We start from the raw sequence: 16,423 nt of genomic DNA on the forward strand, positions 1-16,423 counted from the left end.
ATATTTTGTATTTGCCTCACCGGCAAAATTTTACCCCCCCCCCCCCCCCCCCCTCTATCTTTTCTAGAGTTATTAGTCCCAAAGATTAATTTTTCAATTAGTCATGATTGAAACGCTTTTAGTTCCTTTGTTGATTTTAAAGAAATAGCGAGAGACTTAAAATCTAAGTTCGAATCTCTTTGACTTTGATTGATTGATTTGCTAACAAATGCTAAAATCTAGTAGTTTGAATCTCTTCGACTTTGATCGATTGGTTTGTTAACAAACACTAATTAGAGTGAACATGCATATTAGACATAAAATAAGAAATAAAGCAAATAGAATCAAAGTTCTCAATTAAACTAATATAATTTTTTATTTATATCAAAGATAAAAAAGTCAAAATCAGCAGAATGTTGGTTTCCCTGAGTTTTTCTCTGATGAACCTTGTAGTGCATCTTCCCTTGTCTTATTTTATTGAGCGCAAAGATAAAAGTAGAGTTACTTGTAAGCAGTGTATGCACCAAGTAGTAGGGTTAGGGACTCCCTTCAGTTGAGAAATCAGTCGACGCAACGCCTACGTCGAGTGATTAGAACAAATTTGAAACTACCAAGAATCTAATACACATTAAATTTAAACAAGACTCTATGGATGATAACAATATTAACTGAGTAGAATTGCAACTGTTCTTTTCCAAATCAATCTCTTGTTCTTCACTAAAGTCTAATGGAATCCAATTCAGATGATTCGTTGAAACATTAAACTCCTAAAATTGATTTGTCATTTCACCATAAAACTGAGAAAACTAGGCTGAATATCTCTTGAGTCAGTGAGAGTGATATTAAGTTATATACAATCGAGCCTACTGACAATTTATTACCATCTAAGGAGCTTGAATGTTTAACATCTGATGAATTTAAGTATTTCAGTTAATTGATCTTATATTTTATTAAGAATAATTGACATAATTTATCATTTTGGTTTCCTCCAGCATCTCATTTGGTAAAAAGCCCTCAAAGCAAACATTTGGCATTTGATTTCGTTTTTCATTTTCTAAATACTCTATGCTCTAGCTTTTTACAATCTAAAAAATACTTATATATGGTAATAAAATTATAGATCATTTTTGTTTTTATAAATTCACATAATTTACAATGCAACTCATCATGCAAAAGATGATTACAAAAAAGAGAACATAAATTATGTGAATATTAGCAGTTGGCAATTGGCATGCACTCTTAACATGAAGTCTGTATCATAAATTCATTTGAGTTGTGTATGTCACAAGTTATTAATTAAATCAAGAAACTTTCTTCTTGTATATATCCACAATTTTATATTTGTTTTAAAACTTTCTGAATAACCCTAGATGAGGTTTAATATCGATTTAACATTTAATTAAATTATTTTTCTACTTTTAAGTATATAGTAGATGAAAAACTTTCACTTCTTCTTGCAACTTTCTATTAAATTGAAGTCAACTCCAGAGTTGATAGTTTGTCCCTAGCTTATATCTCATTTTAATAAAAGGTAAAATGAATTTTTTGCATTAATACTTAAAATTTAAAGATTGATAAAATATATTTGTAAACTAACACCTAAATTTAAAGTGAGGGTGGAAAGAGTAATTCAAAAATTCAAGGGTTACAACTTGAATGCAAACCTAGTCTTCTGAGGGTTGTTCAATGTGTAATATCTTATTCCAATAATGCATAATCTCATAGCCAAAATCATTCTCCTCCTTGGACACTTTTATGAATTAAGTTTTTTTTTTTTTTTTGAGCAATTTGAACTGTCACCCCAAAATGGAGGCCTTACAGCATTGACACTCCACTTTATGTTTGAAAAACACAACAAAAACACAAAAACCCCGAAATTGAATTTTCATTAGACACATTAGTCCAAATTTGTTAGTGAAGACTGCTAAACTACTATTTATTTTTCTTTTAATTCCAAAAATGTCCGTTCAGGAGGGAATTGGTCACATGAAGAGAAAATCCATACATGAAAGGGGAATCTCTGTCTAAATTTCAGTAAATCTTTTAGCTTGGATGAGGGAAGAAAAAATGTAAAAGACTCCCCATCCCAAAGGCATCCAGAAAGAACTTATTCTCTTCTCTTCCAAAGCCTTCCAAGACCGGGAAAAAGGAGAAGCTTTTCCATGACATTAGAATGACTAAACTTCAAAAGGAATAACAATAGAAGATGTTCAACACCAATAGAAGCTTTTCCATGCAATTGCAAAATGCATTACAGTAGGTCTCATTGCTCTATTCAAAAGGTGTCCAACTGAAAATTTTCTATCTTAGGCTGCACTTTTTTTTTGTGGTGAAGCATACATGATTTGTTAGAAAGGGGACATGCCCCTAGGGATTGTTCAACCTAATGTATTTAAAAGAAGAGCCGACGATGAACTCACTTTGAATGTGATACACCTTCCAGGGTATTTCTGTGGATTTTGTGAGCATATCCATTGAAGCTTGATTGTCACTCTCTATATGCACATGTGATGAAGGATAGATTAGAACACCAGTGGAGAGCTTTTTTAATGGCTAGAACTTCAGCTACTATAGAGTCTTGATACTCGCAGCCTTCTCCGAATACAAATATGAACCAACCTTGAGAGTCTCTAGCTACTCTTCCAAAACCTAATAAAACATTCTCTATAAAGGATAATCCATCGACATTTACCTTTACATAAGGATGCTTTTTAGCCAGCATATATGGTTAACTATCACATGTCTTGGTTTTGTAATTTGTACACTTTTTTCGATTAGCATTCAGGATCTCTCTGTGTTAAGCTGCTAATTGCGACGGCATGAGGAGTGCTCGATTATTAATCATTGAAGTATTGCAACCACGATACATCGGCAATCTATTGCCAACACATGGCGATATATCGCCCTATTGCTGGGGGTAACACGACACATACCAAATGTCGACGATATATTGCGGAAAAATGGATGATATATCGCGAACAATCGATTTTTCGGTGATATATCACCATATTTATTATAATTTCATTCGATTTTTTCCAAAGTGAGTAAGACCTCTACAGGCTCCGGGGGCACTACCCTCTCACACTGCCACCGAGGCTGCCTCCCCGGAACCCCTGCCCGCTCAATGGGAAGCACAACTTCATCTCTCTTTGTTGCATGTTTAGCAAGAAAAATCATAATGGCCAATCACACCACAAAAGTTCTAGATCGGCAAAAAATGTTGCTTTTCAAAATTATTCTATAAAAGATTTATATGATTCAAATTTTTAAGGATACTACATTTTTAAACAAAAATTTGACCTAAAGAAAAACAAAACAAATAGAATGATAAAATTCTGGATTCTTCTTCTACGTTTTTTTTTTTGGCATAATTATTTTTAAAAGCACCTCCACCGTCCAAAGCTCCTATATGAATATCAGTATCCTTCACTTAAAGCATTGCATTTATTATTTCTTTCCACCACTCGTGAACTCTGGATTTTTATTTGCAGCAGCCGACAGACGGTCCTGATTGCGCAACGTAAGCAAGATGAGATCGAAGGGTTGAAAATCAAATGGAGGGATATGCTTGTAAATATTAATTTTTTTTATTTTTACATTTTAAGGTTTAAAGTTTATTAATTTATAAACAAGGTCCCTCGTATAACCGACTCCCAAAACCCTCTCTCATTCTTCTCAGGTTCTTCTTCGTCCAGTTACGTAGCGAAGTTCGCTGATGTTCCTCTGGGCATGGATGGTTCCTCTCGGCGTTCGTTGATTGTTCTTCCGGGCGGTGATGGTTCCTTTCGGCAGGAAATTAGGTTTGATCCGACGATATCTATGTTTTAAATTAGAGTCCCCGATCCCCACCCTCCCCTCTCTTCGTAAAATTTCGGCAATTTCAGCGAGATCCCAAAATATCTGTTTTGGGTGGAAAAATTAATTAAGGCTTTTATTTGTGACGCTCTAGTATGATGAAATTTCGTTTGATATTATTCTTTTTTGGTTTTTTGGAAATTATCTTTTAATGATTCCATTAGATGATATATTCTTGTCCTAGCTATTTGTAATTCCTCTCATGTTTAATTTCTACAGACAATAACCGAAGGATTTCATTCTCTCAATGTCTACCAATTCCTAAGGAAACTACTGAAACATGAAGGTGTTATAGGATTTTATAAGTGAGTAAGATTTTTGGAGTTTGGCTCTCTGTTTTGTGAGATTATTAGGTCTCTTGAAATTGATTTACCTATGCAGGCTTTTTTTTTTCTTTCAGAGGAAACGGTGAAGCTGAAGAAAACCAAGCGTGGTGCTTGTCTTCTATCGGTGATTGCAGCGGTTAGTCCTTCGTCTTTTTTCTTCTCTTCGATGCCACTGTTCTTGTTTCGTTTTGTTGGTACAAAATCCAGGTCTGCTTTTGATTGATTCTGATGTTTATACTACTGACGCTGAGATGGTCTGCTTTAACCTGTTTCATCAATCAAAGTGCCGTTGTAAGTTTGTCAGATTTCAATTATTCTAATGTTCAGCTTGTACAGGAAATCTTCACCAATTGAATATCTGGTCTTCTGTTCTTCAACATGCATTGTTATTTCTCTGTCTATTCTTGAAATTGTGTATTGAAGACTTGATTAATTCCTTCAATTTATTCTCTACAATTCATAATACAGACACCATTATTATAAATTTCCTTTCAGTCTGTGATTATAAATTACATGTAGACCCTGTTTTTGTTGCAGATTTCAGTCACATATTCTATAACTGCCGGGTGTTCTGCTATTCAGATTCAGCACAACTTTTCAGCAATAAAACAGGACCGATCGAGTTAAACTCGCTCCAGGTTTGGATCCTTTCTGAGATCTATCTCTTGTGCTTCTCAAATTTTTGTGTTTTCCAGAGTTTCTGTAATTATGAACTAGAATTTTTAAATTAATTTTGATTCATCCTATTGATTGTTCTAATAGATTGGAGGTTTGAATTAGTTGCTAAAATAGAATCAACCCAAGTTTTATTCAAGTTGGTCAGATTGAACTTAAATTTAATTTTATTGTTTCTGAGATACACACCCAGGTTATCACTGTTACCTAAGCACCTATACCACTGTTTGCTAGAGTTGGGTGTTATTCTGTAAGGATTTGAGTTTTCAGTCAATTTCTGGTTCTCAGTCGGCTTTTTGACTTGGGTTCTATCCAAGAAGGTTTTAGTGGATATCCATCATTACCCAGAAATATTATTACACAAAATATACTTATCATCTTCAAGGAGTACAAAAGGGATATCACCATTTGGCACTGATGATCTCTTTTGGTTCATCCATACCACACGTATGGTTAAAAATGTTGTTATTGGTATGAGAATTGACCAATAACTGTATGATGTTGATACTAATCAGTTCATATTGAGAGGCTTACATTCATTTATAGTGATTTTCTTAGACATTTAAACCCTAGATCGGATTGTTCCACTGATGTGAAATGACACATCTTAAGAGTGATTAGCTGATAGGAATAAACGCTGGACAACTTGAGCTTGTTGATGCTATTTATTTTTAAAATTTAAAGCCAATTACCTTGACAAAAGTTTCAAGTTTTCTGACATCTAGAAGAAAACGTGTACTAAAGGTGTAGATCAATGAAAACTCAAAACCAGAAAATATTTTAGTCAAGGTATAGAACAATGAAACACTTGGAACCATAAAATACAACAACAAGCCTTAACTAACTAAATGTGTTTGATTACAGGGATACTTGCCTTCCAAATAGTTCTATTTGAGGTCATACAAGATACAAGATGCAAGATCTAAACCATGCGTATCCTTTCTCACCACTTTTCTGAATATTGAAACCAAAAAATGCTTCACTCAAATGTAATACAAAAAGTTAGATAACGGCATTAGTTTCAAAAGTTACAGCATTGTTATCCTGAAATAGTAGTGGTAGATCTTCATCAGTTTCTATCTTGTCACTATGAAGTGCTCACCATTGTCTTATGGTTAGATTCGTCCATTCACTTAACAATGTTCAAATTTCTTATCTCTTCCACACCTTAAACCATTCTTCTTGAATACCCTGACCTTATGAAACATGCAATACTCTCATATTTTTGTTGTGTCTAACGTTAGCTTGCTTAAAGAACAAGGCTTCCACCACCATGAGGTCTGCAAAAACCATGATTTTGCTGCTTTACCCTATTTTTCCAAAGAGGTTATTTTGCACAATTATTTGTAGCTACTTGATTAGAATGAAATAACCTTGCTAGTGCACCTAGACCTGTCCTCTTTTATTGTACTAGGAGTCTCAAGAACCATTTGAATGTAGGGTTCTAAATTGATAACCTAAATCAAATTTTGAATTTGCATCCATATCGATTTAGGAGTATATGAATTTGTCTGATTACTAGTAGATGGGCATATGATTATACCCCTTTTCGATCAGATTTATCTGTCCGACTAGTTATCTAGTTAAGTTAGTTTGGGTTTGTTTTCTTATTTTATAAATTTATTACTTAGAATATCTGAATATTTTTCTAGGTTCTGGATTAAAGTAATAAAAGAAAATTAAGAATGAAAATATGTAAGAAAATTGAAGATTAAGAATAGAAAAAGGTAAGTTTCTAAATCTTCAATTTCAAAGCTAACACTCACCAATAAAATGGTAAAGATATTAAAATAACAGTTTGTCCAAAATTTGTATTCAATCTACATTCATATCCATTTAAGATAATTTGTATAAAAAAATTATCTATCCGAATATCATACAAATCCAGTTGAATACATCTATACCAATAAAATATTACTGAAACCAATCAAAGATGGACATGGATATGATATTGGCACTATCCCATCCATTTATGCCCCTATTAGAATGGGATATTGATACAAGGTATAAAGTATCCCATGATACGATACAATACTAGTCGATATGTATCCAAATTGGAGACAACTGACACGATACATCTCGATGCGTTTCTCTACTGTGAAATTGCACTAAAATACATTGGCCTGTACAATATAATACTGGATACAGATGATTAGTCTCTTAAAATCACCTAATATGTTATTCAATACCTGCTTTGAAACCTCACATATGTTCAGGTTCTGGGATGGGTGAGAGAGAGAGTCCTAGGTTTGCTTCCTTCTTCTCCAAAAGTATGGTTTATTGCAGCATTGCTTATTTATTTCTTTTGCGGGATATTGTAGATGGTTGATTGACTGATTGTTTGTGTGTTGTGTTTTTTATTTTATGTATTCATGTTTAGAATGGTCCATTGTAGAGTTTTGAAGCAAAAGTCAAATGACAACCAAAATTGCAAACCTATTCTAAAATTAAACTGAATGTAGTAGTCATGGGTGTCAAGGTGACTCAAGGCAGTTGAAGGGTGCCTAGGAGTCATGCGTGAATGGTTGAACCCAGATGTTGTTCAGGAATATATTTATTTAATGCTGTATAATCAATTCTATGTGTATGTATCAATGGAATATGGTACAATTAATGTCTATAATGGCTTATTTTGGAAATTAACATGTGAAGAACAAAATACAATTTACAATGTAAGCATTTTTTTTTTAAGGAAAAAAGAAGCCTTGGCCTTGCTTTTGCAAAGTGGCTGTTTCCGGACTCAAACCCATGACCACTTGGTCCCAATGAAGCAACCTTACCATCGCACCAATGCCCACCCGCTCATCTAATCAGGTCTCATATATGCTTGACTATGGTTTAGCTTATTTGGTTTCCTTTTGTACTTGAGAATTGCAAGATAGCCAGCTATTTGTTTCCCTCACAGGAAGAATAACGTAGGTCAGAGTGTTCTAAGTTAGCTTTACAATTGCTGCAGATGCTGCTGATGCTGCTGCTTTCTTCTCTCCTGTATGAGAATGTCCTGATGTGAATTGAACCCAAGACCATCCCAATAGAGGGACCAAGGGCCGACACAAGGCCTAGGGTTGCTACGGGGCACCCTACAGCCCTAAAGTAAAATCAAACCAAGTGAAGGAAATTTTAGTAATTTGGGCAGTCCTAAACAAGCTCAATTAGGGTTAGTTGGATTCAGCATGTTAGTAGGAGTCAAACTCTACTTTTATTTTGGTATTTGATTTAATTTTGGTCAAGTTGCACAATAGTCCTAGTCTAGTTAGGATTCCTACTTAGAGAAGGATTCCTTTAGTTGTAGCCCAGAGGCTAGTCCTACACTTGCTGTGTAATTTGAATCATCCTAGGTTGAGATAAGTGAGAGTTCTTAGTAGAATGATAATCATAAGTAAAGTAAAAATATGATTTTGTTTTGTTTTCCAATTTGAGTCCTATTTGGAATCCTTCAAGGTAAGGCTATATATATCTAATCTCCACACTTGTAAGCAAGGCAGTTTTTGATTATTGAATGAACATTGTTTGATGGCATAGTGGGTGTTGTCCTGGGTTTCCTAGGAAGGAAACCTGCAGCAGCTTTGGACATTCTAAATTGCTGAATTCTTCAATCTCTTCCACGGAAGAAAATACTCACCCCCCCCCCCCCCCCCCCCAAAAAAAAAAAAAAAAAAAAAAGAAGAAATAAAAATAAATAAATAATAATAATAAATAAAATAAAACTCCCTGCCCTTACCCATCCTTTCTTTCTTGCAGCATTCCCCCTTGTCCTGCTAAACCCTAGATTCCCCATTCTGCCCCCTTAGGATTTCAACGCACTCCCCCTTCCTGACCTTTGACCCTAATCCTAACCCTAGCCACCCCCAAGAAACCCTAAAATTTTCCAAACCCTAGAACTTGGAATTCCAAATCTGAACCTAACAGAACAGCAAAGTTCAGGTTTGAGTTATTAAATCTAACTCTTCTAACCATAGTGGAACCCTAAACTCCCATTCCTACAAACCTTAAGACACCCTAACCAGCTCCTAGTCCTACAACCACAGGGTTTGAGGTGCCCTATATTTTCTTCTGAATTCAATTGGTTGATTCTGTTACTGGCCCTCAATTTGGTGGTTACATCATGTCCTCAGTTTTTGCCGCTAGTTGCCTAGTAAAGTTGCCATTGGGATTGGTTGGACCAGTTGATTCCTTGACAACTTGAAGCCTGGGAGTTCCATTGACTGGTCTTACTTAAAATTTCCCCTTCCCTTTATTCTATTGGTAGAGAATAAAGGTTGTTAGATCTATGATCACCTAAAGAGTTTTTTATGCATGGGGTCCTCTCAGTAAACCATAAACTAATGTTGGGTCTCCTTGGTGCAATATATTATGTCTAGGTTCAACCAGCCTAATGCCGTTACCCACTGTTTTAAGTCTTTTCAAATCTCAAACCTGGAGAGATTAAAATACCCCCTCAAGTTGTTTAATACAATACGATATGACTAACATCCCCTTTAGTCATTCACAATAGTTTTTAGAGAAGATGAATATGAAAATGAGATGATCTATAACTAGAAAACAGAAGTGAATTTTACCCACAAAAAAATAAAAAATAACAGAAGTGAAACTATCATCACTCATGCTGTCACGTTACAGTTTACCCAGCCCTGTGGCACCAAATGAAAAAGGAAAGGGGGGAGGGGGAGAGAGAGTGTGAGGAAATTGAAGTTTAGTTATTGAAGACGTCAGTGGTGAGTTCATGGAAGCAGAAATGCTGGCGACCTTGTTGCTTGCAGTGATTTAGAACCCTAGATGGTAGATAATGGGAATAAAAGGTAACGAGCCCCATCATCATTAGGCAGAAATAACTCACAGTCCATCCCATCCCACTGAAAGTATACGGCAATGCCAATATTGTCGGCTCAACTATCGCCGTCATCATATGGTTACCCTGCATGCCACCACTTCCCGGACAGCAACAAACGAGGCAAATTGTTACCTATCTTTTGCAACTGAAATTGCTTGTTTCTGAACTAAAACCACTGACACCGACAGTGACAACGATGAAGAAGAAGGATTAAAATTAGAAAAAAGAACGAAATTTTACCTTTGGATTCAAGAACAGACTGAACACCAGCATTGTCTTCTCTTGCATTCTCCTCTAAAAACCTCTTAAGTTTTGGATTTCCATCTTCCATACTCTTTCGTCTCAGTGAGTCTCTGCTTTGAAGGAAGACCCTCCACTTTGAATCAGGAGTTTTTTGTTTCCAAGACTTTGGAGCAAATTAAATGTGATCTGCCTTTATTTCACATTTCCTTTTCTTTTTTTTTGTGGGGTAAAATTTCAGATTTCCTTCTCATTTCCTGCTTTTAGTGTTCAACAGCAGAGTTAAGCTCACCGGCAGTCTTCAATGGCGGCAGATGTTGTCGGTTTAGTCTTCGACGGCATAGTTAATGTCGCCGGAGATGGAAGTGATGGTGGTGGAACGTTAGGTAATGTAATAATGATTAAAAAAAAGATAATTTAGGTTTAAGCATTAATTACTATATGGTTCAAAAAAGTATGTTGTATGATTAAAAAAATAATTTAGGTTTAAGCATTAATTAATATATGCTTTTTTTTTTTTTAATTTTTTTTAATTTTTTTTTAATATTGTGAATGACTAAAGGGTAACAACCTAAGGGGTATTTGGGTTCCTCTAGGTTTGAGATTTTAAAACATTTATGGTGGGTAACGGTGTTAGTGTGGTTGGGACCCAAAGGTATAAATTGCACTAAGGGGACCCAACATTAGTTTTATGTCTACTATGAGGACCCACATGTAAAAAACTCTTAACCAAAATTACAATTTGCAATTACTATAGTTCAATTCACATGTGTCAAATCTAAGAAGACACTAGCGTATGCATTAACATATTGATAGAATTTTAACACCATCCTGGACTAGTTGCCGTTGCCTGTTACTAAAGGAATACCGTTGCTGCTTTTCTTTTTAATCCCTTTTTTTTCCTTTAACTCAGACAGTATCATAGATTTGGATAGATGGAGAGGAATGAATACATTTCTGTACTATCAAGTAAGAATAGATGGAAGATTATTTGGATTATACCACATCACTTATTCTATCTCCACTGTTACTTACTGGATTTTATGGTGCATGTGCATGCATGACTTGATTCAAGTTTGGTCATAGAAATGGTTCTCCTTAAGCAAGCCAACCTATCCTCTGTATGGGGTTTATGTGGTGGGTGGATTATTAAAGACGTTTGGTGGTGAATTTTAACGTCACCATGAAAATCAAACATCTGCATAGCTCTATGTATAGTTTCTTCAGAGAGTTTCATGAAACATTCTTGGAGGAGAAAAATATTTGAATGAAACTCCAGAATATAGATATCTTATGTCTTTCAAAAAATAAAAGGAAAAAGGTTGAAATTTTTTTGTCAATAGGAGTTCAATCAACGTGTATTGGCATTTCAGCCTTGCCACCTTTCAGGGCTTATCCAAAAGAGAATCTGGTGTCTTGTTTGTATTTGAGTAGGAACAACCCAAATGGTTATCTTTGCTTTTTGAATAAAATGACTAGAATTAGGTTTGGTGAACCGGAATGTGTATCCTGAGAGTGTTGCATTTTTCGCCTAGGCTTCTTGTATTACTGTATTGTTTATTGCAGCTGGTCTTTGTGTTGTTTGTTTTCTTTTCTTTTTCTTTTTTTCACCACTTTGTTGTCGTATTTATATATTGGACTGGTTCTTTCTGAAATGTTGGTAGAACTGAAATATGTGGTTTTGAACTGTTCCTGTGTGTGTGTGTGTGTAACTTGTATTCCGTCAGTGGTGTTTCATGTATGCTAGTCCACTAGTTTGTGGTAGTCAATTCTGGTATGGAAGCATTTTTCGAGATACTTACATTATTAGTATCACATCCTTGTTGAAATCTGGAGTTTCCATCTCCAGGTTGCAACAATTCCTATGCTAAGACACATCAATGATTTGTTTTTATGAACTTATGTATTTGCATCTTTGTTTTGTACAGAATGGGATCCCTCAAAAGAAAACGTCCTGACCCAAAGTCTACCTCTCTAGGTCTATCCGATTCTGATCGTGTTCTTTATGACCTGATCAAAAGCAAGACAGATATGGGAATCTGGATTGGGGACATGAAACGAGAAAAAAATCTTCCAGACCATGTAGTAAAAAAGTCCCTTAAGTCCCTTCAAGGCAAGAAGCTGATAAAGGAGGTTGTGTCTGTCCAAAGCAAAGGGAAAAAGTACTACATGGCAGTAGAGTTTGAACCCGCGAAGGAACTCACTGGTGGAGCATGGTATGTGGATGGGAACCTAGACACCGATTTTATAAAGTTTCTTAAGGAGCTATGCTTGAGGCATATATCCAAGATGAAGATTGCCACAGCTGAAGGGATAGCAGAGTCGATCCGTAGATCTGGCGTAATCAAAGTTGAATTCACTACTCAGCAAATAGCAGAAGTTTTGCGTGTCTTGGTTCTGGACAATGAAATCATGGATCCAAGGAGTACCGAGACAGGGGAATTCGCCTCTATACCATTAGGAACAGTTTGTTACAAGAGCACAGGTGGTAGGGGAGCCCCAGGAAAAGGGGTTTCAAAAACTGGGGCCATGGCTTCAATCCCCTGTGGAGTTTGTCCAAGGATTTCTGAGTGTACCCTAGATGGCATTATCTCTCCTAAGACTTGTGTATACTTTACTAAATGGTTAGATTTTTAGGCCCCAATCAAATGTTTTTTTGCTACAATTAAGTTTCTGATATCATGCTTGGTTCATAGTGTTTTGCTCCTTTTGCCTGCTCAGAAGACTGGTTGAAGTTTCTCGCATTGGATATGGTAGGAAATCCGAGTTACAACTATTAACCAACCATTCAAATTTTCTATTAACTAGGCGGCACATCCAGTAAAGTAAGCCCCATTTGGCTCTTCTCTCTGAAAGGGGTCTTGCCATGAATAATATTCAGTTAGTTGTTGAATTTAGTCACATGTAATACTGACAGTTCAGATTTATTCTGACTTTTAGATTAGAATATTACATGAATCAATCTCAGCTGTCCTGACTGATGCGTTGAAAAACTGATCAGCCTTTTTATTCCTGCAAAACAATGTCGGACGTTGGTCGATTCCCGATTGGAAAGTCACATCTAAAGGCCAAATCAGTAGGAGTATTATTATACGAAATGTGAGAATGGAAAAAAACGATTCAATTATTTTTGTTATTTTTGTTTCGTATTATGCTTTGATATATGTGAGATTTGCCTCTTACTATTAATCATTGGATCAATCCACAAGTCTCATTGTTAGTCATCAGTTCATAGGACTTTTCCCTCTCAATGTGCGTTAGTTTCGATTTTCATAAGAACACGATAGCATATTCCGAGTTTAACGGGATTACATCTCCTTCCATAGCATGGGGTTCATTCGTGCTTATTCTATAAAAGATTTTAATCACACCACAAGTTCTAGATCAGCAAAAATGTTGCTTTTCAAAATTATTCTATAAAAGATTTATATGATACAAATCTTTAAGGATACTACATTTTTAACAAAAATAATTGACCCAAGAAAAACAAATTCTTCTTCTACTATTTTTTTGGGGAGAATTATTTTGAAAAAGCACTTCCACCGTCCGAAGCTCCCATATCAATACCGGTGTCTTAACACTTAAGCATTGCATTTATTATTTCTTTGCACCACTTGTGCACCACTTGTGAACTCTGGCTGTGGTTTTACGATGCCAAGCTGCCCACCTTCTTTGTTTGCAGCAGTTGCAGCTGTCACTTCATTACAGTAGTTTATGAACTTCGTCAGCTCCTGAAATCGCCAGGAAATTTAACAAACTACTTCAGATGGTAGATGGCATGAGAAAAAGTAATAATGGTTACCCAAAAACTGAAGAATACGCAAAGCATGGTAGTGTTTTGGGTTTAACCACAAGATTACAAAGCAATACATACACCTAAGTATTTGAGTTTGGAATACCCAGCGCTGCCTTCAGCTAGTTTACAGTTAATGGACTCTCCTACTAAGCCCATTGCACTGCTAGATTGTTACCAATCTGATGATCTATATTAAAACATAAACTGGGTACCACTCGAATACCCCAAGAGAAATCTAAAAGTGAATTGATAATTTTCTGTCATAAGACTGCTAAAGGAGTAACAGCAAGCATCATTAGGAATATAGGACACCAGAAACAAAGCAATGAGTGAATACATAATTCAAATACTAAGCTGTACATTTCCATGGAAGGGTTACCTAGCTAGTCTTGACCAGTAAAGCATATCAGTTACGGACACCGTGCAACCAAAATAAAGCATTGCCATATGAAAACACTGAGGTTCAACCACAGGCCGCAGGAACTTTGTATCCCTGTAGTATCACATTCTTCACTGTTTTCTCAATAGAAGCTCTTTTACCCAGAAAAGAAAAATCTACTGTATCTAATATGATTCAGCATTGACATCTCTTTGGCACCATGAGACATAAGAGTTCAAGGTTTTGGCAGTCATGGGCATAAGCATATGACTAGATAAGCAGTCTCTAGTATTCCTATAGTACAGGTGGAAGGCCAACTAGTATTATGGATTCAATTTGCATTTGAATTTCTCCTGCTGATTCAATTGATTGATCCTGCAATTGGCCCTCAATTTTGAGGCTACATTAGTTAAAGACTCTTCCCATTTCTCCGGAGAGCTTAAAATATATACCTCCAGTCTTGTTCAACTGGGCTTGCAGATCCCATTTGCAGTAGCAGAGTATCCAAGTAAAGCAGACCATAAGAAGACATGTTAAATTGCTCCCAGCTTTGCAACTTTGTCCACTGATCAAATTCTTTGTGTTTATAAGTCTTAACAGAAAACAAATCTTGACTTCAGTCTTATAAGATTAGATTATCAAACATCGGCAAGGAGCTAATCTAATTATTTTCGATTTTTCCCTAATTTGCAAGATAAGAGTCAATTTCTTAGAAAAAGCAAATTTGCACAAATACAATAACTAATGTTTCACTTCAGATATTGCATCATAGAGACAGTTCAAAGCTAAATCCCTGACCAAAGAACTTCACATTAATTGCAAGAGAATTTTGCACAGTTAAGTCCAAGAAAACCTACACGATCAGCGTCCCTGGCCTCAGAGATTTTGGATGGCTTCATAACTTTCATAACTTTCTTGCCTGAAAATAAAAATTCAAAGGATTTAAAAATAGAGAGATGGGTCTTTCCGGATAACTCATGAACGAACTCACCTTTGCGAGTTTGAGGGGGTTTGCCATGGCGGTTGGGAGGAATGGATTTCCTCTTCTTCTGCCCTTTGAAGATATTAGTCTTCTGTGTCATTTCCTCAAATTTTACGCTTCGATTTCCCTTTCGCTTCGATGAGGAATTAAAAGGGCTTTTGTTTTCTCCATATCTGCTGAGCAAACTTTGTGGTGCCAAGTGGAAGGCATGCGTGCGAGTCTTCCACCGCCTCGCCGACTCGCTCATGAGGCATGGCGGCCTAGATCAAGAATTTGAGTTCTCAGAATTATTACCAAAAAAAAAAAAAGTTCTCAGAATGGACTCTGCAATAGGGGTTAGCTTTATTCACTCAGACAGACCTTACGTTTCTTTCTTTCTCACTGCAAAACTAGAAACTCCATTACCCAAAAAACAAAGCCTTTTTCTCTTCCTTGAATTTGGCATTCCGGAGAATTCTGAATTAGTGGACCATACGAAAAATCTTGATCATGGGTTTGGCATGACGAAAAATTTGAGTTCCCAGTAGAACATCTCCATGTAAAAATGAAAATTTTAAAGTTTGTCCAAATGGTTGTTCAAAATACATGAGAAAAACCAGCAAAATTTCAAGTAAAACTGAATCATAGTCAAGATTTTATACATGACATTGATTGTCCTTTTCTTTTTTAGAACGGATAGTTTTATTTTATTTTTTGGGATAAAAAAAATCATTTTCCAATGGTGTCTGCAATTCAGAAGCCAAAGGCTTGGACATATACCAAACTTCGAAAGCTCCACTGAAAGGGCAAACTGAATGAGGAATCTACCAAAGAATTGAAGTATCTTAGAATAAAATTAAATACAGGAGATTCAAAAGCACCCATGAGGTGAAAAATACAAGGGCGGGCAGACGAACGGACGAGGAGACCCGGGGAACCGACGCGACACCCAACGGGAGAGGGAAAGGGGAGAGACAAAAGCACATTGGACATCAAAACGCGATCAAAGTTAGGAGAATCCAGATCTACACCAAACACAATATGCTCCAGATTAGTTATAAATTGCGATTTTGAATCTCGCCGCCAGAGGTGAAAAATACCTAAGAAAATCAGCTCATATGCAAACTCAAGGCAAGTTGAGGAATTAATGTGCTGAATAACCTTATATGAATCAGATTCGACAATAAGATATTGAGTCCTTATTCTTTTGGTTTAGATGAAAACTTGCACTAATTGCATCAGTTTTGGCTGCAATAATTGAAAAATAATGAGACTCACAAGAACAAGCAATGATAGGATAGAGGAAAGAAGATTGACAAAGGGGAGAGAAAAAGATTTTGTGTGAAAATAAGAATCATGTAAAAGATGCAAGAATGGAAAA

At 35.9% G+C, this 16,423-nt stretch overlaps 2 protein-coding genes across 4 annotated transcripts; one reads left to right on the top strand and one right to left on the bottom strand.

The window, feature by feature from the left end:
• The first annotated feature begins 3,650 nt into the window (after positions 1-3,650).
• On the top strand, positions 3,651-12,884 carry LOC149008371 (uncharacterized). Of its 2 annotated transcripts, XM_089166311.1 has the most exons (5): positions 3,651-3,779; positions 4,054-4,139; positions 4,235-4,296; positions 4,698-4,798; positions 11,835-12,884. In XM_089166311.1, exon 5 carries the CDS (start codon positions 11,836-11,838, stop codon positions 12,541-12,543), a length of 708 nt encoding a protein of 235 aa, XP_089022437.1. In that variant the 5' UTR covers positions 3,651-3,779; positions 4,054-4,139; positions 4,235-4,296; positions 4,698-4,798; position 11,835; the 3' UTR covers positions 12,544-12,884. The 2 variants fall into 2 exon arrangements, with proteins under 2 accessions (XP_089022437.1, XP_089022438.1); XM_089166312.1 differs by lacking the exons at positions 3,651-3,779; positions 4,054-4,139; positions 4,235-4,296; positions 4,698-4,798 and adding an exon at positions 10,065-10,292.
• Positions 12,885-13,259: 375 nt separating this feature from the next.
• Positions 13,260-15,714, bottom strand: LOC149008372 (uncharacterized). Of its 2 annotated transcripts, XM_089166231.1 has the most exons (4): positions 15,424-15,714; positions 15,073-15,323; positions 14,939-15,000; positions 13,260-13,637 (listed from the first exon to the last, which is right to left on the bottom strand). In XM_089166231.1, exons 2-4 carry the CDS (start codon positions 15,308-15,310, stop codon positions 13,488-13,490), a joined length of 450 nt encoding a protein of 149 aa, XP_089022357.1. In that variant the 5' UTR covers positions 15,311-15,323; positions 15,424-15,714; the 3' UTR covers positions 13,260-13,487. The 2 variants fall into 2 exon arrangements, with proteins under 2 accessions (XP_089022357.1, XP_089022359.1); XM_089166233.1 differs by having other exon boundaries at positions 15,073-15,714.
• Positions 15,715-16,423: the final 709 nt, after the last annotated feature.

This window comes from Hakea prostrata, chromosome 8 (assembly GCF_041222555.1).
Source record: "Hakea prostrata isolate BN-2017 chromosome 8, UWA_Hpros_2, whole genome shotgun sequence".
NCBI lineage: Eukaryota > Viridiplantae > Streptophyta > Magnoliopsida > Proteales > Proteaceae > Hakea > Hakea prostrata.